At 36.2% G+C, this 16,792-nt stretch overlaps 2 protein-coding genes across 2 annotated transcripts in view; one reads left to right on the plus strand and one right to left on the minus strand.

Moving 5' to 3' along the window:
* Positions 1 to 16,792, minus strand: part of Znf804b (zinc finger protein 804B) — a 542,692-nt gene that overhangs the window by 497,499 nt on the left and 28,401 nt on the right. The window lies entirely within an intron of this gene.
* Tex47 (testis expressed 47) lies at positions 4,286 to 11,690 on the plus strand. Its single transcript, XM_021163876.1, has 3 exons — positions 4,286 to 4,353; positions 4,912 to 5,757; positions 11,524 to 11,690. Exon 2 carries the CDS (start codon positions 4,976 to 4,978, stop codon positions 5,735 to 5,737), a length of 762 nt encoding a protein of 253 aa, XP_021019535.1. The 5' UTR covers positions 4,286 to 4,353; positions 4,912 to 4,975; the 3' UTR covers positions 5,738 to 5,757; positions 11,524 to 11,690.

Raw genomic sequence — 16,792 nt, forward strand, 5'->3', positions numbered from 1 at the left:
GGTTGATATTGTTGTTCTTTTTATGGGGTTGCAAACCCCTTCAGCTCCTTCAGTCCTTCCCCTAACTCCTCCATTGGGGTCCCCATGCTCAGTCCGATGGCTTTACTGACATCTTAATATGACTGACAAAAAGCAAGAAAAGAAGACAAATACTACTTGAACTTTTAGATAGTCATGTGGCAATAAGACTAAAAATCAGGGTAGCAACTTAACTAATATTTGAGAAGTAAAATAAAATCAATTAAAAATGAATGTTTGGGAAATAGAATAAAACCATATAACAAAATATCTGGGATGGTAAAATTATTGTTTTGAGCCATGCAAAGCTGATACAGTCAGATAATTTTTAAGATTAAAAAATGAAAATTCATGTTTTTAAATCTGACATCAATTAGGTTTTGATAAGAGATTAGGATGGCTTGGAAAATGACTGCTTTGGTCGAAATACATAATCTATGTATTTATAATGATGAAATACCTTTTTTTCTATTAACTTTATATTAGAAAGAAAACAAAATTCACATATTGGGAGGGAAAGGCCACCTTTGAACTCCTTCTCATAGGAGCATAAATGAGAAAGGCATATAGAAACATACTGGAGAGAGACACAAGAGCTGCTAGACTGCAATGCTAATCAGAAGACAAATTTATTATTATTATTATTATTCTCTTTATTTTTTTTACAGTCCAGTCATTAGCTCCCTCCTGTTCTGCCTTCTAAAGTTCCTCGTCCCATTCCTTCACAACCCCCCTGCCCCAGTCTCCAAGAGGATGTCCCCACAACCCCACGTTCCACTACACCCAGCTAGGCCTCTCCATTCTCTGGTGCCTCAAGTCTCTCAAGGTAAAGGTGTATCTTCTCATATTGAGGCCAGACAAGGTATGGGGGCAGAGGTGGGCAGAGGAACAGGAAAAAAACAAAAACAAAAACAAGGGCCAGCACACAGCACAATGACTGGAAATATACAACCTCGAGAGTTGGATGACAGGTGGACCCTCTGGATTGTACCAGAGACCCAGGACGTGAGAGGCTCTCAAGACTCAAAGGGAGAGACCTTAGATGAAATGCCCAACAGTAGGGAGAGCGAACTTGTAGAGTTCACCTCTAGTAGAAAGATAGGGCATCAAGTGGAGGGATGGGGTTGCAATTCTACAGTCAAAAACTCTGACTCAGAATTGTCCCTGTCTAAAAGAACTGCAGGGACAAAAATGAAGAAGAGACAGAGGGAAAGGACGTCGAGTGACAGGCCAAGGGATCCAGCTCAAGGGGAGACTCCAAGTCCTGACACTATTACTGAGGCTCTGATGTACTTATGGATAGGAGCCTAGCATGCCTGTCCTCTGAGAGGCCCAGCAAGCAGCTGACTGAGACAGAAGCATATACTTACACACAAACAATGGACAGAAGCCAGGGACTCCTGTGCTTGAATTGGGGAGAGGCTGGAAGAAGCTGAGGAAGAGGGCAACTCAATAGGAAGACCAGCAGTCTCAACTAACCTGGACCCCTGAGATTTTTCAGATATTGAGTCACCAACCAGGCAGCATATACACTAATTGGTCTGAGACTCTCGACACATACACAGCAGAGGACTGCCTTGTCTGGCCCCGAAAAAGAACTCTTACCAAAGCAATTTGCCCAAAACAGTGAAGGGTAACAGGCTTCATGGGCAGAAACCAAAAACAGGAGAGAAAGTATTTAAAAAGTATTAAAAAATACCCTTGATTATTTACCATCAGATTTGTGGAGTCCAACAAGTCTGTGGTAACACCTAAGGGAGTTAGAATCTCACTCAAAACCCATAAGCAGATTATACTATTTTCCCGTTGTTCTTTTAGGGACATACTATGATCAGAAAAAATCATGCATGAATGAAAACAATGTGAAGTCAGATAATAATTCTACAGTTAATCTACTTTGAAGGCTGGTCCTTAGATGCTAACTTTGGAAGTGAATTATGCTCTAAACAAAAAAAAAAAAAAAAAAAAAAAAAAAAAAAAAAGGCAGATGAAGCTGTTTGATCTTTTTGGGTTTTGTATTTTTTTAAAATTTGTGTAACAATGCAAATGCACTAGAAGTTCCTGATGACCACGATCATCATCAGCATTAGGTAGCAAACCATTTTGCAACATATCCCTATGTTTTCTCTGGTCTCATTCACCACACCACTCGAAGCTGTTAATAATGCTATAGCTACTTCTTCAGCCATTGAATATAGATCTTCTCCTTCTAGTATTCAAATAGCATCAGGGACTCAGTAAAAGTATTGTAAATATAAACATAACCCTATGAATTACTCTATAGGATTACATTTTATAATCTGAGATTAATATCTGGAATAAATATGAAGAAGGTGGTGAAAATCAAGAATTCCAAATGCATTTTGAAATACAGAATTGTTGCTTTGGATTTTAGACAGGGTTTCTCTGTGTAGCCCTTGCTGTCCTGAAACTCACTCTGTAGATCAAGCTGCCCTTGAAAACAGAGAACTGCCTACCTCAGTCTCCCAAGTACTGGGATTAAATGTGTGGGCCATCACACCAGGCTAAATAAGAATTTTTAAAGTAAGGTAAGAAGTACAATTTGAAATTAACATTTAAATTGAATTAAATGAATGCTTAAATTAAATTAAAGTCATTTAAAAAGGCAAGAAAAATGGTTTGAAATAGAAATAGAGACAAGAAGTTAATCCAGATAATAAGGAACTTTTTAACTGTTTAAAGTTACTTTAATTTTTTAAACGATAATAGTATTGCAACATTTTGTCCTTACCTTTCCTCCCTCTGAGTTCATCCACATACCTCCTCCTTGAGTCCCTTCAAATTCATGTCCTTTTTTTCCCCACTATTGTTACTGGATGCATATATTTGTATACATATATACATATATCTTAAATATAACCCGTTCAGTCTGCATAATATTAATTTCTATGTATGTTTCCAGGGGTCTAACCATTTGGCTCTAATGCAAATGAGAGTCTGTGCAAATGAAAAGACCTCAATAAAAATAATATTTATAATCTTGGTATCTAAATTTCAGAGTGTAAATTTAACATCTATAGAAAGAAGAGTTGTAAGTGGCCTGAGGAAATGACTTAAGAGTGGTTTGTCAAGAGTAGATATTTAAATGGGCTCAGTTTTTCTTGGCCAGTGTCAGCCAACTGGCTGTACCATCTTGAAGCTCTGGAGTAAGTTTCCCCATCAGTAGATGAGTTCAGTGGGACCAATGCCCCTCACCAATCATGCACTTGAGAGGAGAAGCAAGATTGTGCAGCTTTATGGTCCTCATAAAAGCGAATCCAGAGGCCACTGAGCCAACTGGGAGGAGGAAGCAGGGTGTGAGGTCTCTATGACAACAGAGCTTCAGCACCATCCAGAGCTGGATGCCAAAAGAATTCCACTAGGCCACAGATAGATATTGGGGAAAAATATGGGAAGAGACAGACTTAAGAGGAGGATAGAGGGCTGTGGGAGGCTGTCTTCAAAGCTATTCTATTTCACAAAGTATAATGGAGAATGGACAAGGTCACAACCCCTAGACAAGACACTGACTGAGACCTTGGAGGGGGCTTCACTGCAAGAGGAGCTGGATCACAATGACTAAGGAATTATGGTCGGTTGTTATGTATCACACAATTAAAGATTTATTAAATTACCTCTCAGCCTTCACTTTCTGGAATAATTTATCACTGCAAGTCATTAAAATCAGATCATTAGTTGAATAATGAAAATCTCAGGAGAAAAATGTTCTCTGAGGTTCATATTTTTATTAAATATTTTTTCCTGTCATATTATAATTATTGTTTAGATATCATGTGAATATATTAAAAGGTAATTTTATTTTGAAATCTAAAAATTAACTTAAACTCACATTAAGTAGCCCAAATAGTATCATAAAACATTATTTTTATAACAGATGCATTATTACAGAAATTCAGATAGGTGTTTCTAAAGTTTGTAACTAGTGTTTAAGTGAACTATCGGAACAAGATGTACCATGATAGGTTTAATTTCCGGAGATATAAGAGAAAGTTCCCAGATCTGCTACTTGTCTGATATACAAAGGTGTGTGGCAAAATCAAATGGAAAACAAAATTCAAAAGACCAAAAAGCATTCTGGAAAAGAAACTCCCATTTCTCCCACAAACCATAGCACTGTTGAGGTTTTTGTTGTGATAATCTCATAAAATCAGACCTAGGACAAGATCCATTGTGGCTCTTTGGTGCCAGGAATATTCTATCCCCTTTCATGACTATGGCAATAGAACTCTGGAGAGGACAGTTGAAGGGACAGGGCACTGGCAGTTGGAAGCATGGCAGAGGTCAAGCCAAGAGGACCTCAGACCTCAAAGACAGGTAAATGTACCTGACATGTGAAGAAAGTTAAGGGGCCCTGGGAGTGGGGCTGGAACATCAGATTAAATCTGTGCAGCAGTTTGATTTGCTGAAACCTTAGTAAGACAGCAACAAAGAAGAAATGTATTGATAAAAGGATAGGCCAATCAATTAACCCCCAAAGTATATTATTATTTTTAAAGCTAAACTATTAAATTTTAGTATTGGGAGTAAAAACTAATGATAGCCTTTATTACACCTGATTTATTTTTATCTTTACAGACCAGTTAAATTTATGTTAAATATTAGATAAACCACCTGCCCTAGAAACAACATTAAAAAGCCTGGAGTATAATCTGTAATCACGGTTACCCAGAGAGGGCTTTTACTAAAGCATGATAGTTTTTTCCTTGTGAACTCAGAAGCAATGGCTGCATTTGTTCCACATCCACTTCCATGTCTATGACATTGTTCACAGCACAGAGTGGGAATTTGTTATTCACTAACATCTGACAAACTGTTAACTCCTTTTTTTTGTTTGTTTCTTTTGTTTTGTATTGTTTTGTTTTTGATCATAAGAAATAAAAATAAGAATTCACTACCAGTGAGACTTGTAATCATCTAAAAAGAAATAAGATTCATCATGTCTTTCATGGTCCATAATCGGAGGAGCAGCAAAAAGCAATTTCAAGTGGATCCTCTGCTTATGCCCAAGGTACCTCGTACCAATTACCTGCACCTTCAGGAAGAGAAGCACAGGCTACAGCTAAAGAAATTCCTCCTTCACAGGATGTTTCTAGTGGGCTACATACAAGTCAACACAGAGAAAAAGGACATTTCTGAATACTATGAGCAACTGTTTCAGTCCATTCTGAAACATCATTTAGGCGAATCAGTGACAGGACTCATGCTCATATACCCAAGCACTTTTCTGCACATCCTTGAGAGTTCCAATGGCACACTCTTCCGGATTCTTCTAGATTATGTTGCCCACGAAAAGAGTGAAACAGAATTTATGATCCAAAACATGAAAATCATCGTTGCTTCTCATAACATCCCCACGAGGCTGTTCATGCAGTGGCATATCTCTGCAATCAAAGTCCCCGTTTTGTACCTAGATGACGACACGCAGTCTCCATCTATAGCGGAAGTCACCACAGAATTCCTCACCATGACTCACAAACTGGCACTCCAACTTTACAAGACAGTGAAATTGGGCGCGAAAGGTCCAGGTGACAACTTACACCAACTTGCCCCTGAACTCATTCTCCCAGAACAAACTATCAAGTATTTATGCAAAGCTGAAGAATTCATGGACCCAGCGTCTTTCTTGAGCATGTATAACAGACCCATACACGTTACCCTGGATTCTGATATTGTGTGGCCAGCTCCTTCCCGTTTCTAGGATGGGGAGAGTTGATTTGGGTCTGTCTCACAAGTTTTTGTACTATTTTAGAAACAAAGGAAATATATAAACTTACTCTTAAATAAGAGAACAGAACATTAAAATAAGCACACATGTAGAATTTTAATATTAGAGCTAAGCATAGGAATACATCTGCTTGTTGTAGTATGAAGCTCAATTCATTTTCTAAAGTAAACGGGTTTAATAAATTTGTAAGTTCAATCATTTTCATGGGATAATTTAAAGCATAGATGGAAGGGAATTAACACCATTTAAGCACTACTTTCTCATGCATTCTCACGACAGTTAACAAGCAGTCTTTATCACATGGCTGCAGAAAGGTGTTTGAGGGTGGATCATTTCTAACACTTAGACCCTTAAGAAACTTGCAACCTAAAGTTACAATCAAGCATGCTATATAAAAGTAATAGAGTATAATACATAGTAAGATATGTTACCATGTAAATGGTAGAGTAAGAAGAGGTAGAGCTTCCAGAACCTAAGTGAATAAACTATTAATTCACAATTGCTACATCAAAGAAAATGAAGCTAAACTTCTGAACACAGCCCTGGGTACCATGTTCTGGCCTGTCTCATCAGTAACACTGAACTTGTTATGAAGCTGAACAACACAAGGGTTTTGTGAAATAACTAGAAAGCGTAATCAAGCAACAGGAATTATCCAAGCACTCATCTTTGTGACATCTTTGTGACAGACATCTGTCAGGCACTCATCTTTGTGACAGACATCTGTCAGGCAGTAGAAATGGTGCAGTGTTCATGCGAGGCATTGTGCTTACCCACTTTAAAAAATGTATTCTTAAGTGATTATTTGTTATCAATATTATAAGAAGTGAACAGTGTGTGTGTATGTGCTGTCAGATAGCATCTTATTGGCCGGGTGAATATGCTTGCAAAAAGCACTTTCTAAAGTTAGCTAAGTTGGCCAGAAGTGAAAAACTTATGGCTAAAAATTAAACATTACTATATACTTAAAATCAGGACACAAAGCATTATTTTTTTAAAAAGCCTAGTCTAATGCTTCTAACCCAACATGCTCCTCTTGTAGTGTTACCTTCAGATTTCTTCTATTCCTTTTTTATGTGGCAGGCTTTGTGCTTCAAATTGCACAGCTTTTTCTGACTGCTTTAGCCAGCAGAGTACGACAATAATGATGCTGTGCATCTCCAAGGCTAAATTGAAATGCCAAGTGCCTGGCTTTGTTCATTTGAACCTGAGCCCTTAGAATCCAGGCACTATGCTGTGAATACTTAAAGCAGTTTCCAGATGGCATTCTCAGCAAGCGACCAGCTGACAGGAAGCACCAATCGCTGGATGCTGAGTAAGACTTGGTGGTTCCTGTTTCTCTGATGACAAGGAAGATTAGTTGACACTGTATAGGATAGCGATGTACTACTCCCAGGAATCCTGCTCAAATTACAGACCTGAAACGATTATGAATTATGATATGTATGTAGACAAATAATTTTCATCAGTTACTAGTCATTCGTTTATGTACATTACTAGATGTCACAAAGTAAACACTTACTAGGCATCCAATCACTACAGTTGACTGGATACCCCAACAGTGGCAACTGTGTCTCCATCACATTACCTACCTTGTATAATTTCTTAGTCTATATCATGTCCTGATATAAGAAATACTAATTGAAAACTAATCCACTAGATTAATGAAAATCATTAACAATCACATAATCAACTATTAGAGAAAGTTACAGACATGTGAAAATATTGCTCAGTTACTTAGCTCACTGTAAATTTTAATGATTCATAAAATCAGAATATATTGTATGAAAGTAAAATTTGTATTTTATAAAAGAAAAAACAAATACATAGCTCAATTATTTATTCATTCTAGTGAGCAGATAATAATGAATTTATTCAAATGAAATTCTCTTGTTATAGTAGTTACTTAGAAGGATTCATTTTCCTCATCTCAACAATGTCATTGCTAAAACAGTTTATAAATCTTATGTCACATGAATAAAGAAAGTTTATAATTAAAGTGAATATAAATATTTCAGATATATCTAAGTTTTGATTACAAAGAATATATACTCAATTGGTCTCATTTTGAAAGGTCTTTAACTGCCTAAATATTCGAGTGTACTTTATACTGTCTTTTATATAAGATTGAGGGTTGCTATATTTAGATCCTTAATCCATTTGAAGTTGAGTTTTAAGGAGGGGCAAGATAAGCGTACAGATTCATCATTTTATATGTGGCTGCTCAGTTTAACCAGCAATATTGGTTGAAGATTCTGACATTTCTCTAATGTGTATTTTAGAATTACATGTCAATAATCAAGTAAGGATAGGAATATGGACAGACATTTGGGTTCTGAATTCTATATCATTTAAATGTTTCGGTTTACTTCTGTTACTCTATAGTATAATTGAAAATTGAGGGTGGTAGAATCTCTGACAATGTTAAATTGTTAGGAAATTATTTGATCTTTCCTGCTTTCATATAAAATTTGAGATTTTTTTGTTTCTCTGAAGAATTGCATTGGAAGTATAGTGGGTGTTGCACAGAATCTATGGACTGCTTTAAGTAGGATGGCCATTTCTCAAACTTATTGCTACCAATCCATGTACACAGGAAGTCCTTCCACATTCTGGTCCCATCCTCAGTTCCTAAAATTGTCATTGTATAAGTCTTTTACTTCCAATTTTTAAGGCACAATTGTGTGTGGTATTGTTTCACTGACATCTTCATCAGTGTGTTTGCTCTTTGGTACATCATTGTGTAGTAATTTTATATGCTGAAACTTGCTGAATGTGTTTATCAGCTCTAGCAGTCTTCTGGTAGAGTCTTTATAGACTTTTTATGTTTAGAATCATTTTTATCTGCAGAAAAGGAAGTTTGAGGTTTTTTTACATCTCAAGATAAATATATTTTGCATATGTAACAAGTTAAGGAGAAATTATTTCACATTATTTTATAGCATTTCATTCAGTCAACAAATACTATTTTTATTAGATATTTTCTTTTATTACATTTCAAATGTTATCCCCTCTCCTGGTTTCCCCTTTGAAAATCCTCCCACCCATCCCCATCCACTCCCATTCCTGGTTCTGGCATTCCCCTATAGTGGGGAATAGATCCTTCACAGGACCTAGGGCTTCTCCTCCCATTGATGACCGACTAGATCATCCTCTACTACATATACAGCTAGAGCCACAATGTGTTTTCTTTGATTGGTGGTTTAGTTCCAAGGAACTCTTGGGGTACTGGTTAGTTCATATTGATGTTTCTCCTATAGTGCTTCAAATCCCTTCAGCTCCTTGGGTACTTTCTCTAGCTCCTCTATTGGGGACCTTGTGCTGCATCCAATGGATGATTGTAAGCATCCACTTCTGTATTTGCCAGGCACTGGCAGAGCCCCTCAGGAGATAGCTATATCAGGCTCCTGTCAACAGGCTCTTGTTGGTATCTGCCATCGTGTCTGGGTTTGGTGGTTGTTTATGGGATAGATCCCCAAATGAGGCAGTCTCTGTATTGTCATTCCTTCAGTATCTGATCTGAACTTTGTCTCTGTAATTCCTTCCATGGGTATTTTGTTCCCCATTCCATGTGTGTTCTTTTGTGATTGGGTTACCTCACTTAGGATGATATCCTCCAGATCCATCCATTTGTCTAAGAATTCCATGAACTCATTGTATTTAATAGATGAATAGTACTCCATTGTGTAAATGTACCACGTTTTCTGTATCCATTAATCTGTTGAGGGACATCTAGGTTCTTTCTAACTTCTGGCTATTATAAATAAGGCTGCTATGAACATAGTGGAGCATGTGCCATTTTTACATGTTGGAACATCTTCTGGGTATACCAGGAATGGTATTACTGGATCTTCTAGTAGAACTAGGTCCAGTTTTCTTAGGAACCGCCAGACTGATTTCCAGAGTGGTGGTACCAGCTTGCAATCCCACCAGCAATGGAGGAGTGTTCCTCTTTCTCCACAACCTCACCAGCATCTGCTGTCCTCTGAGTTTTTAATCTTAGCCATTCTGACTAGTATGAGGCAGAATCTCAGGGTTGTTTTGACTTGCATTTCCCTGATGATTAAGGATGTTGAACATTTTTTCAGGTGCTTCTCGGCCATTCGATATTCCTCAGCTGAGAATTCTTTGTTTAGCTCTTGTACTGGCTAGTTTTGTGTCAACTTGACACAACTGGAGTTATCACAGAGAAAGGAGCTTCAGTTGAGGAAATGCCTCCATGAGATCCAACTGTAAGGCACTTTCTCAATTAGTGATCAAGGGGGAAAGGCCCCTTGTGGGTGGGACCATCTCTGGGTCTTGAGTTCTATAAGAGAGCAGGCTGAGCAAGCCAGGGGAAGCAAGCCAGGAAAGAACATCCCTCCATGGCCTCTGCATCAGCTCCTGCTTCCTGACCTGTTTGAGTTCCAGTCTTGACTTCTTTTGTGATAAACAGCAGTATGGACTTGTAAGCTGAATAAACCCTTTCCTCCCCGACTTGCTTCTTATTCATGATGTTTGTGCAGGAATAGAAACCCTGACTAAGACAGCTCTGTACCCCATTTTTCATAGGGTTGTTTGGTTCTCTGGAGTCCAACTTCTTGAGTTCTTTATATATATTGGGTATTAGCCCCTATTTAGCTTTCTTGTCTTTATTTTATCCACTATTACTAAACACATTATGCAAGAGTTTTATTACAGAGAAGAGGAGAGAGTGGATGTCTTTATCTTGCTTCTAATTCTGGTGCAAATTATTTTTCTGTATTTAGTGTCATCTTGACTGTGGAGTTTGTGTATTACATTTATAGTACTGAGATATGTTCTTTGCACCCCTAGGTTACCCAAGACTTTTAACATGAATAGATATTGATTTTATTTCAATGGCCTTTTCTGTATATAAGGATATCATCATGTGGTTTCTATATTTGTGTATGTTTATTATAAGGCGATTACACTAACTAATCTGCATATACTGAGTCATCTTTGAATCTCTAGGATGAGTCAAACTTAATCATTGTGAATGATCACTTAGAAAAGTTTCAAAACTCAGTTTGTAAGCATTTTATTAAGAGATTCATATCTATTTTAATCAGGGCATTTGCCGTATAATTCTTTTTCTTGTTCTGGTGTATATTTGGTTTGGATACTGGGGTAATGTGGGTTTTCTGAAAAGAATCTGAAAGTTTTTCCTTTTTTATTTTATGAAATAATTTAAAGATTATTGGTGCTTTGAAGAGCTGGTACGATTCTGTGCTGAATCCTTCTGGCCTTGAACTTTGTTTAACTTGGAAATGTTTACTTAGTCTCATTGGATGTCATGCATAGGTTTAAATTGTTTATTTTGTATTAACTTAGCTTTGGTAAGCCATATGAATCCAGAAATTCAACTGTAGTTTTTTTTATTAATATTCCCAATCTAGTGAAATAAAATATTTAAATTATTTCTTTATTATTCTCTGAATTTCTTCATTGTCTAATGTTTCTTTCAATTTTGATTTTATTGATTTCCCCCACCACCTTTTTCAGTTAGTTTGGTTGAAGTTGTATAAATCTTCTTAGTCTTTTCAAAGAATTAATCTGCATTTCATTGATGCTTTATATTTTAATTTATTTTTGCTTCAATCATTTCAAACATGAATTTGATTATCACTTGTTGTCTACTATTGGTAGGTATTGCTTTTTGTTTCTAAAATGTCTTAAGGTTCATGATTAATTTATTAACTTGAGATTTCTAAAAGAATTTCCAATGGAAGAAAGTTTATTCTGGCTTACCATTTCAGAGAGGATGTCTACAACATTGGGAAGCATTGAAGATGGCACCAGAGCAGAAGGGAGAAAGAACACATGTTCAGCCAGGCATAGAACAGGAGCCAGGAAGGGGACAAGACCATAAATCCCTGAATTTCTTTGATTTTAGGCACTAAACACAATAAATTTCTTAAGACTGCCTTGGTGTCACATAGATTCTGTCACATTGTACTTTCTATTCAGTCATTCCAAGAAAATTTGTATTTATTTCTTGATTTCTTCCTTGACCTAGCTATTATTCAGTAATATGACTTCATGACTTTATACAGTTTCCACAGTTTCCAATGAGGTTGGAATCTAGCCTTTATTCTGGGCAGTCTGATAGAACACAGGATGTTACTTTAATTTTTTATATTTGTAGAGAATTTCTTTTTGTCATATGTGGTTGATTTGGATGAATTTTTTATGAACTACTAAGAAAAATGTGTATTTTTCAGGGCTTAGCTACAATGTTGTGTAGATGTAGGTGTCTGTTAGATTTATTTGAATTATGATGTATATCTACAATGGCTCTCTGTTTAGAGTTTGTACAGAGAATCTGTGTACTAGTCCAGATAGGTAATTAAAGACACCCACAATCACTGTGTAGCCATTAATCTGTGGTTTTAGATCCAAAGCTTTGTTTTCTTTGTTTTGTTTTTAAAATAAAGTTAAGTACCCCTGTTGGTAAGTAAATATGCAGAAGTTTAGTGTTCTTTTGGGGGGATATTCCTTTAATGAAAATGAAGTGAGTATCCTTTTTTTTCTAACTAGTTATGACTAGAAGTCTATTTTCTCAGATAATACAGTAAGTATGCCTACTTATTTCTTAACTCTATGTGGAATACTCTTTATCAATTTATTTTAAATATATACATGAATACATTTATGTATACATTTAAATGAAAAATGAACTTATAGCTATTTTCAATCTAATTATCCATACAAGGTTGTATGTATACCTCAATATCAACTAGTATTCGGATCATGCCATTCAAATATTGTTCTCCAATTAAAAAGCCAGGGAACTATGGGAGAGTTGCTGAATTTTACGATGGTTTAAGAAAACAAAATGATGATCCTGATAAATATAGGTCTTTTTTTCTTTGTCTCTCTATCTACCTGTCAGTTTTGTTTGTTTGTTGTTGTTGTTTTTATTTTTCCCTGTTATTGAAAATAGATTCTTTTCTTATACATTTGGACATGGACTACAGTTTCTCTTCCTTGTACTTCCTTACTTCCCTTTTCATCCCAATCCACTCCATTTCTGTCTCTTGTTTAAAAGTATGGGATTCTAAAGGATAACAACAAAACACAGCAAATAATAATATCAATAAAGTCTGTCACATAGAAGTTGGACAAGGCAAACCAACAGAGTGTAAAGAGTCCCAAGAGAAGGCACAGAATCAGAGACCCATTTGTTCCTGTACTAAGAAGTCCCATAAATATGCTAAGTGGAAAGCTGTAATATATACACAGAGAACTAGATGAAAACCCTTGTAGGACTTGTGCATGCTGCTATTTCAGTCTCTGAATTAATATGAGCTTTGCTCAGTTGATTTAGAAGGCCTTGTTTTCCGATGTCTTCCACCTCCTCTAGCTCTCACACTCTCTATTTCCTTGTCCACAGTGTTCCCTGATCTCTGAGGGGAGGATTTGATGGAAACATACCATTTAGCACTAAGTGTTCCAAGGTCTCTGACTCTCTGTCTCTCTGTCTCTGTCTCTCTCTCTTTCTCTCTCTTTCTCTCTCTTTCTCTCTCTCCCCTCTCTCTCTCCCCTCTCTCTTTCTCTCTCTCTCCCTCCCTCCTCTCTCTCTCTCNCTCTCTCTCTCTCTCTCTCTCTCTCTCTCTCTCTCTCTCTCTCTCTCTCTCTCTCTTTGTGTGTGTGTATGTGTAATGTCTAGGTGTCGGTCTCTGTACTTGTTCCTGTCTTCTGCAGGAGAAAGCTTCTCTGATGATAACTGAACTAGGCACTGATTCATAAGTATAGAAGAATAGTATTAAGAATTCTTTTATCACTACTTTTAAAGAGTCATAGTAATTGGTTTTTGCATAGGTCTCTGGGCTGTCTAGTTTCTAGTTCTTGGTCAGCCAAGCAGTGTTGGGCATGCATTCAGTCTCATGGAGTGGTCCTTAAGTCAAATTAGGCAATGTCATCCTTCTTCATTGCCTTAACATATTTTTCAGCATTTTAGATCAACGTTTCATGGTTGAGTCAGTGGTTGTTTTGTTAACCTGCAGAGTAAGTACCTTTCCATATTAAAGGCACTAGAATGTAAGGGTTCTATGTAGGAACCAGCTTGACCTCCCCAAGTTCATGAGTTTGAGGGTGTTGTCTTCAGCAATGCAATCTTGCTGTCATCTTGTAGAGAGAAACCTATTGTATTGCCAACTACCTGCCGTATTTGACGATTTTCATGGGATCCCCTTCGGCATGTAAACCAGTTCAGGCACTAAAAATTTCATTTGGTCAAGGCATTACCATCAGGGACTCTGACTCCCTATTTATTTAAAGACTTCATTGAGATCATCCTTATCTATTTCAGGTAGTTTTCAATGCACTAGATTTCCATACGTCTTTTGAGTTCCTGTCCTGGAATTATTTATCCATGTGACTTCTTGACTGTGTCTTTACTTCTTTTCAGCCTGAAGTATTTGTTCTGGTATCCTCTGTAGATCTTGCTTTGCAGATGTAAATTTCCTTAACCTTTTTTTTTTATTATCAAAGTTTTTATTTTAGCAGATAATCTATGGGCACATCATTCTGGTTGACAATTGTTGCATTATTTCTTTGTTACTTTGTTTCTGAGCTGGGGCTTGAACATTTGAGGTTGTTTGTCAGTAATATCCTTATTTTTGCTTAAGTTACCTCTTTTCATCCAGTGTAGGGGGAGCAATGGGTAGGTTTAGGTTGCAATAGGGTTGAGATACTTTCTTGTATTGAATTTGTACTGAGAACTCAAGAACCTACTATGTGAGTGAACAGAAACTATTTAAGGGTCAGCATACAGCTTGCTGGGCCTCTCCTCTGCTGTCACCTGGTGTGGACCTCCAAATTCATTGCCCTATTTTGAATAAGCTTGGTCAACCAGCAGCAGTGGGAAGATTTTGTTAAACTGGGTGTATCTATAGAAAGCCTATCAGTTCATGAGGGACTGAGTCTACCTGAGAGACTTGGAAAGTGAGATTCTAGGGAAACAGGGAGCTTATTGGTCGGAGTGAGCCCATTTGGAGCAGGAATGTTCTAGTGGAGTGAGGCATTATGACCACACTTGGTAATGTGATCCCACAGGATGTAGAAAGCATTAATGATATAGTGAACAAATGCTTTTCCGTTGTCTCAGAGAACGGAGATCATGGGGGAAGTATTCAGCCTACATGTTACAAAGGAGCAGTCCCAGAAGAGCCTAGCTTAGTGGTCTGGTGACATATGGACGTCTTAGGAGACCTTGGTAGTTTTATGGATTGAAAAAGATGGAACCTCATTGGCAGCAAGGAAGCAGCAAGGAATAGAAGGCCCAGAGGAGCTAGGCAGGCCTCTGTGATACCAGGAGCAAGTCTATCTATTGACATGAGGAAAGGGTCCTCTCAAGTGCCATATACATTTCAATAAGTTTAAAATACACATCCATTTCAAATAACATAAACATACTCCTAGCCAAAGCAAACTTTCATCCAATAAGTAAAAATATGGCAGTCTATTGACAAGTTCAGACAGCAAAATATTTCTTGATTATTACATATTGCATTAACAGATTTAGTGGAAAATTAAGAGTTCTCCCTCTTGTGGTCAATAATTTAAATTTCCAGACACCTGCCAGTAAGATTTACAAAACAAATAGAAGACATTGACTTTAAGAAAATAGAGATAAAAACCCAAAAGTGCTTCTCAAATGCTTTACCATCATGTCCAGATTTACCATCATGTCCAGGAAATAAACAATACGAAACTTAAAGACACTAAATTGCTTTTTTTCAGAGCAATGGTAAACACTGATAAATGGTAGTTGCATTTTATTTCAAAATACTAGCTATACAAATCTTGATTCTTTTTCAAGTTTTTTAAAAAATTATTTTATCAACTCAATTTTCTTCTTATTTTATAACTGTTCACTATATTATTTAATAACAAAAATAAGTTTTACATTAGCTGGATTAATAACTTACTACATTAAAAATTAAAGTTACTACTATTCTTTTTATGTTTAGAAAAATGAAGTCAATATTTATTAGCTAAGCGTTTTGTTATTAATTTTAATACTGAATTACTGGCTGACCAATTAATATATTACTGAAAATATTTTCATATATATACATATATGCATATATACACACATATATACATATATACACATATATACACATATATACATATATATACATCTAAAGATATATATGTTTTTATATATATATATATATATATATTCTTAGTTCATGTTCTGTTTTTTGAAATCAAAAACAACATATCAACTACTCTCTGTTCACATTTCTCTACTAATAAAATGTAATACTTTGTAGTATTTTCATTGATTTCTACCATTTGATCATATCCAGAGAATTGCATTTCTTGACAACCTACTTTAGACCTCAAAATTCTAAGTAAACTAATAAAAATAGTATTTAAGTCATGTAAGCAAACACTATGATATATCATCTCTGTCACTAGCTCATTATTCATTCTTAGACATATATATATATATATATATATATATATATATATATGTATGTATGTATATATATGAGGCTTTTCTTATAACTTTGACCAAGTGCATTGGATCTAACAAATTGATAATATCACCTGATTTTTTTCATTTAAAAGGCTTAAATTTTATCAAAAATGATTATGAATAAATGAATAGTGTTGTTGAGTCATTCTTCCTGCTCATTACAGTTATACTTTTTTTCAGTCTAATCTTTGCCATGATCTGAACTCCCTTCTAAAAACTATGACTTCAAATATGTGCTGATGTCTTCACTCATTTAACATAGACTTACTGTATAAGTGCAGGATTTATCACTGTTAGGGCCTTGCGTTGACAGTAAAATATAAGAATCATGCTACTAATGACTGTGTCTCCTAGAAGTGGAAACTGAAAATATTCCTTTTCCCCCTCAGATTTTCCTTATGGATTTATGTATGGATATTGTACACTCCAGTTCCCTCCTTGTAGTTCTTCCTAGAATTTAAAGCTTCCTCTGGTAGTAAGAGCTAAACTGTTTTCTTCTCTCTTCCTTCCTTCCTTCCTTCCTTCCTTCCTTC

The sequence above is a fragment of the Mus caroli genome, chromosome 5 (genome assembly GCF_900094665.2).
Source record: "Mus caroli chromosome 5, CAROLI_EIJ_v1.1, whole genome shotgun sequence".
NCBI classification, from domain to species: Eukaryota; Metazoa; Chordata; class Mammalia; order Rodentia; family Muridae; genus Mus; species Mus caroli.

Bases quoted from the DNA above. Each gene is read 5' to 3' on its own strand.
- Tex47 (XM_021163876.1), top strand. From the start codon at position 4,976: ATGTCTTTCATGGTCCATAATCGGAGGAGCAGCAAAAAGCAATTTCAA.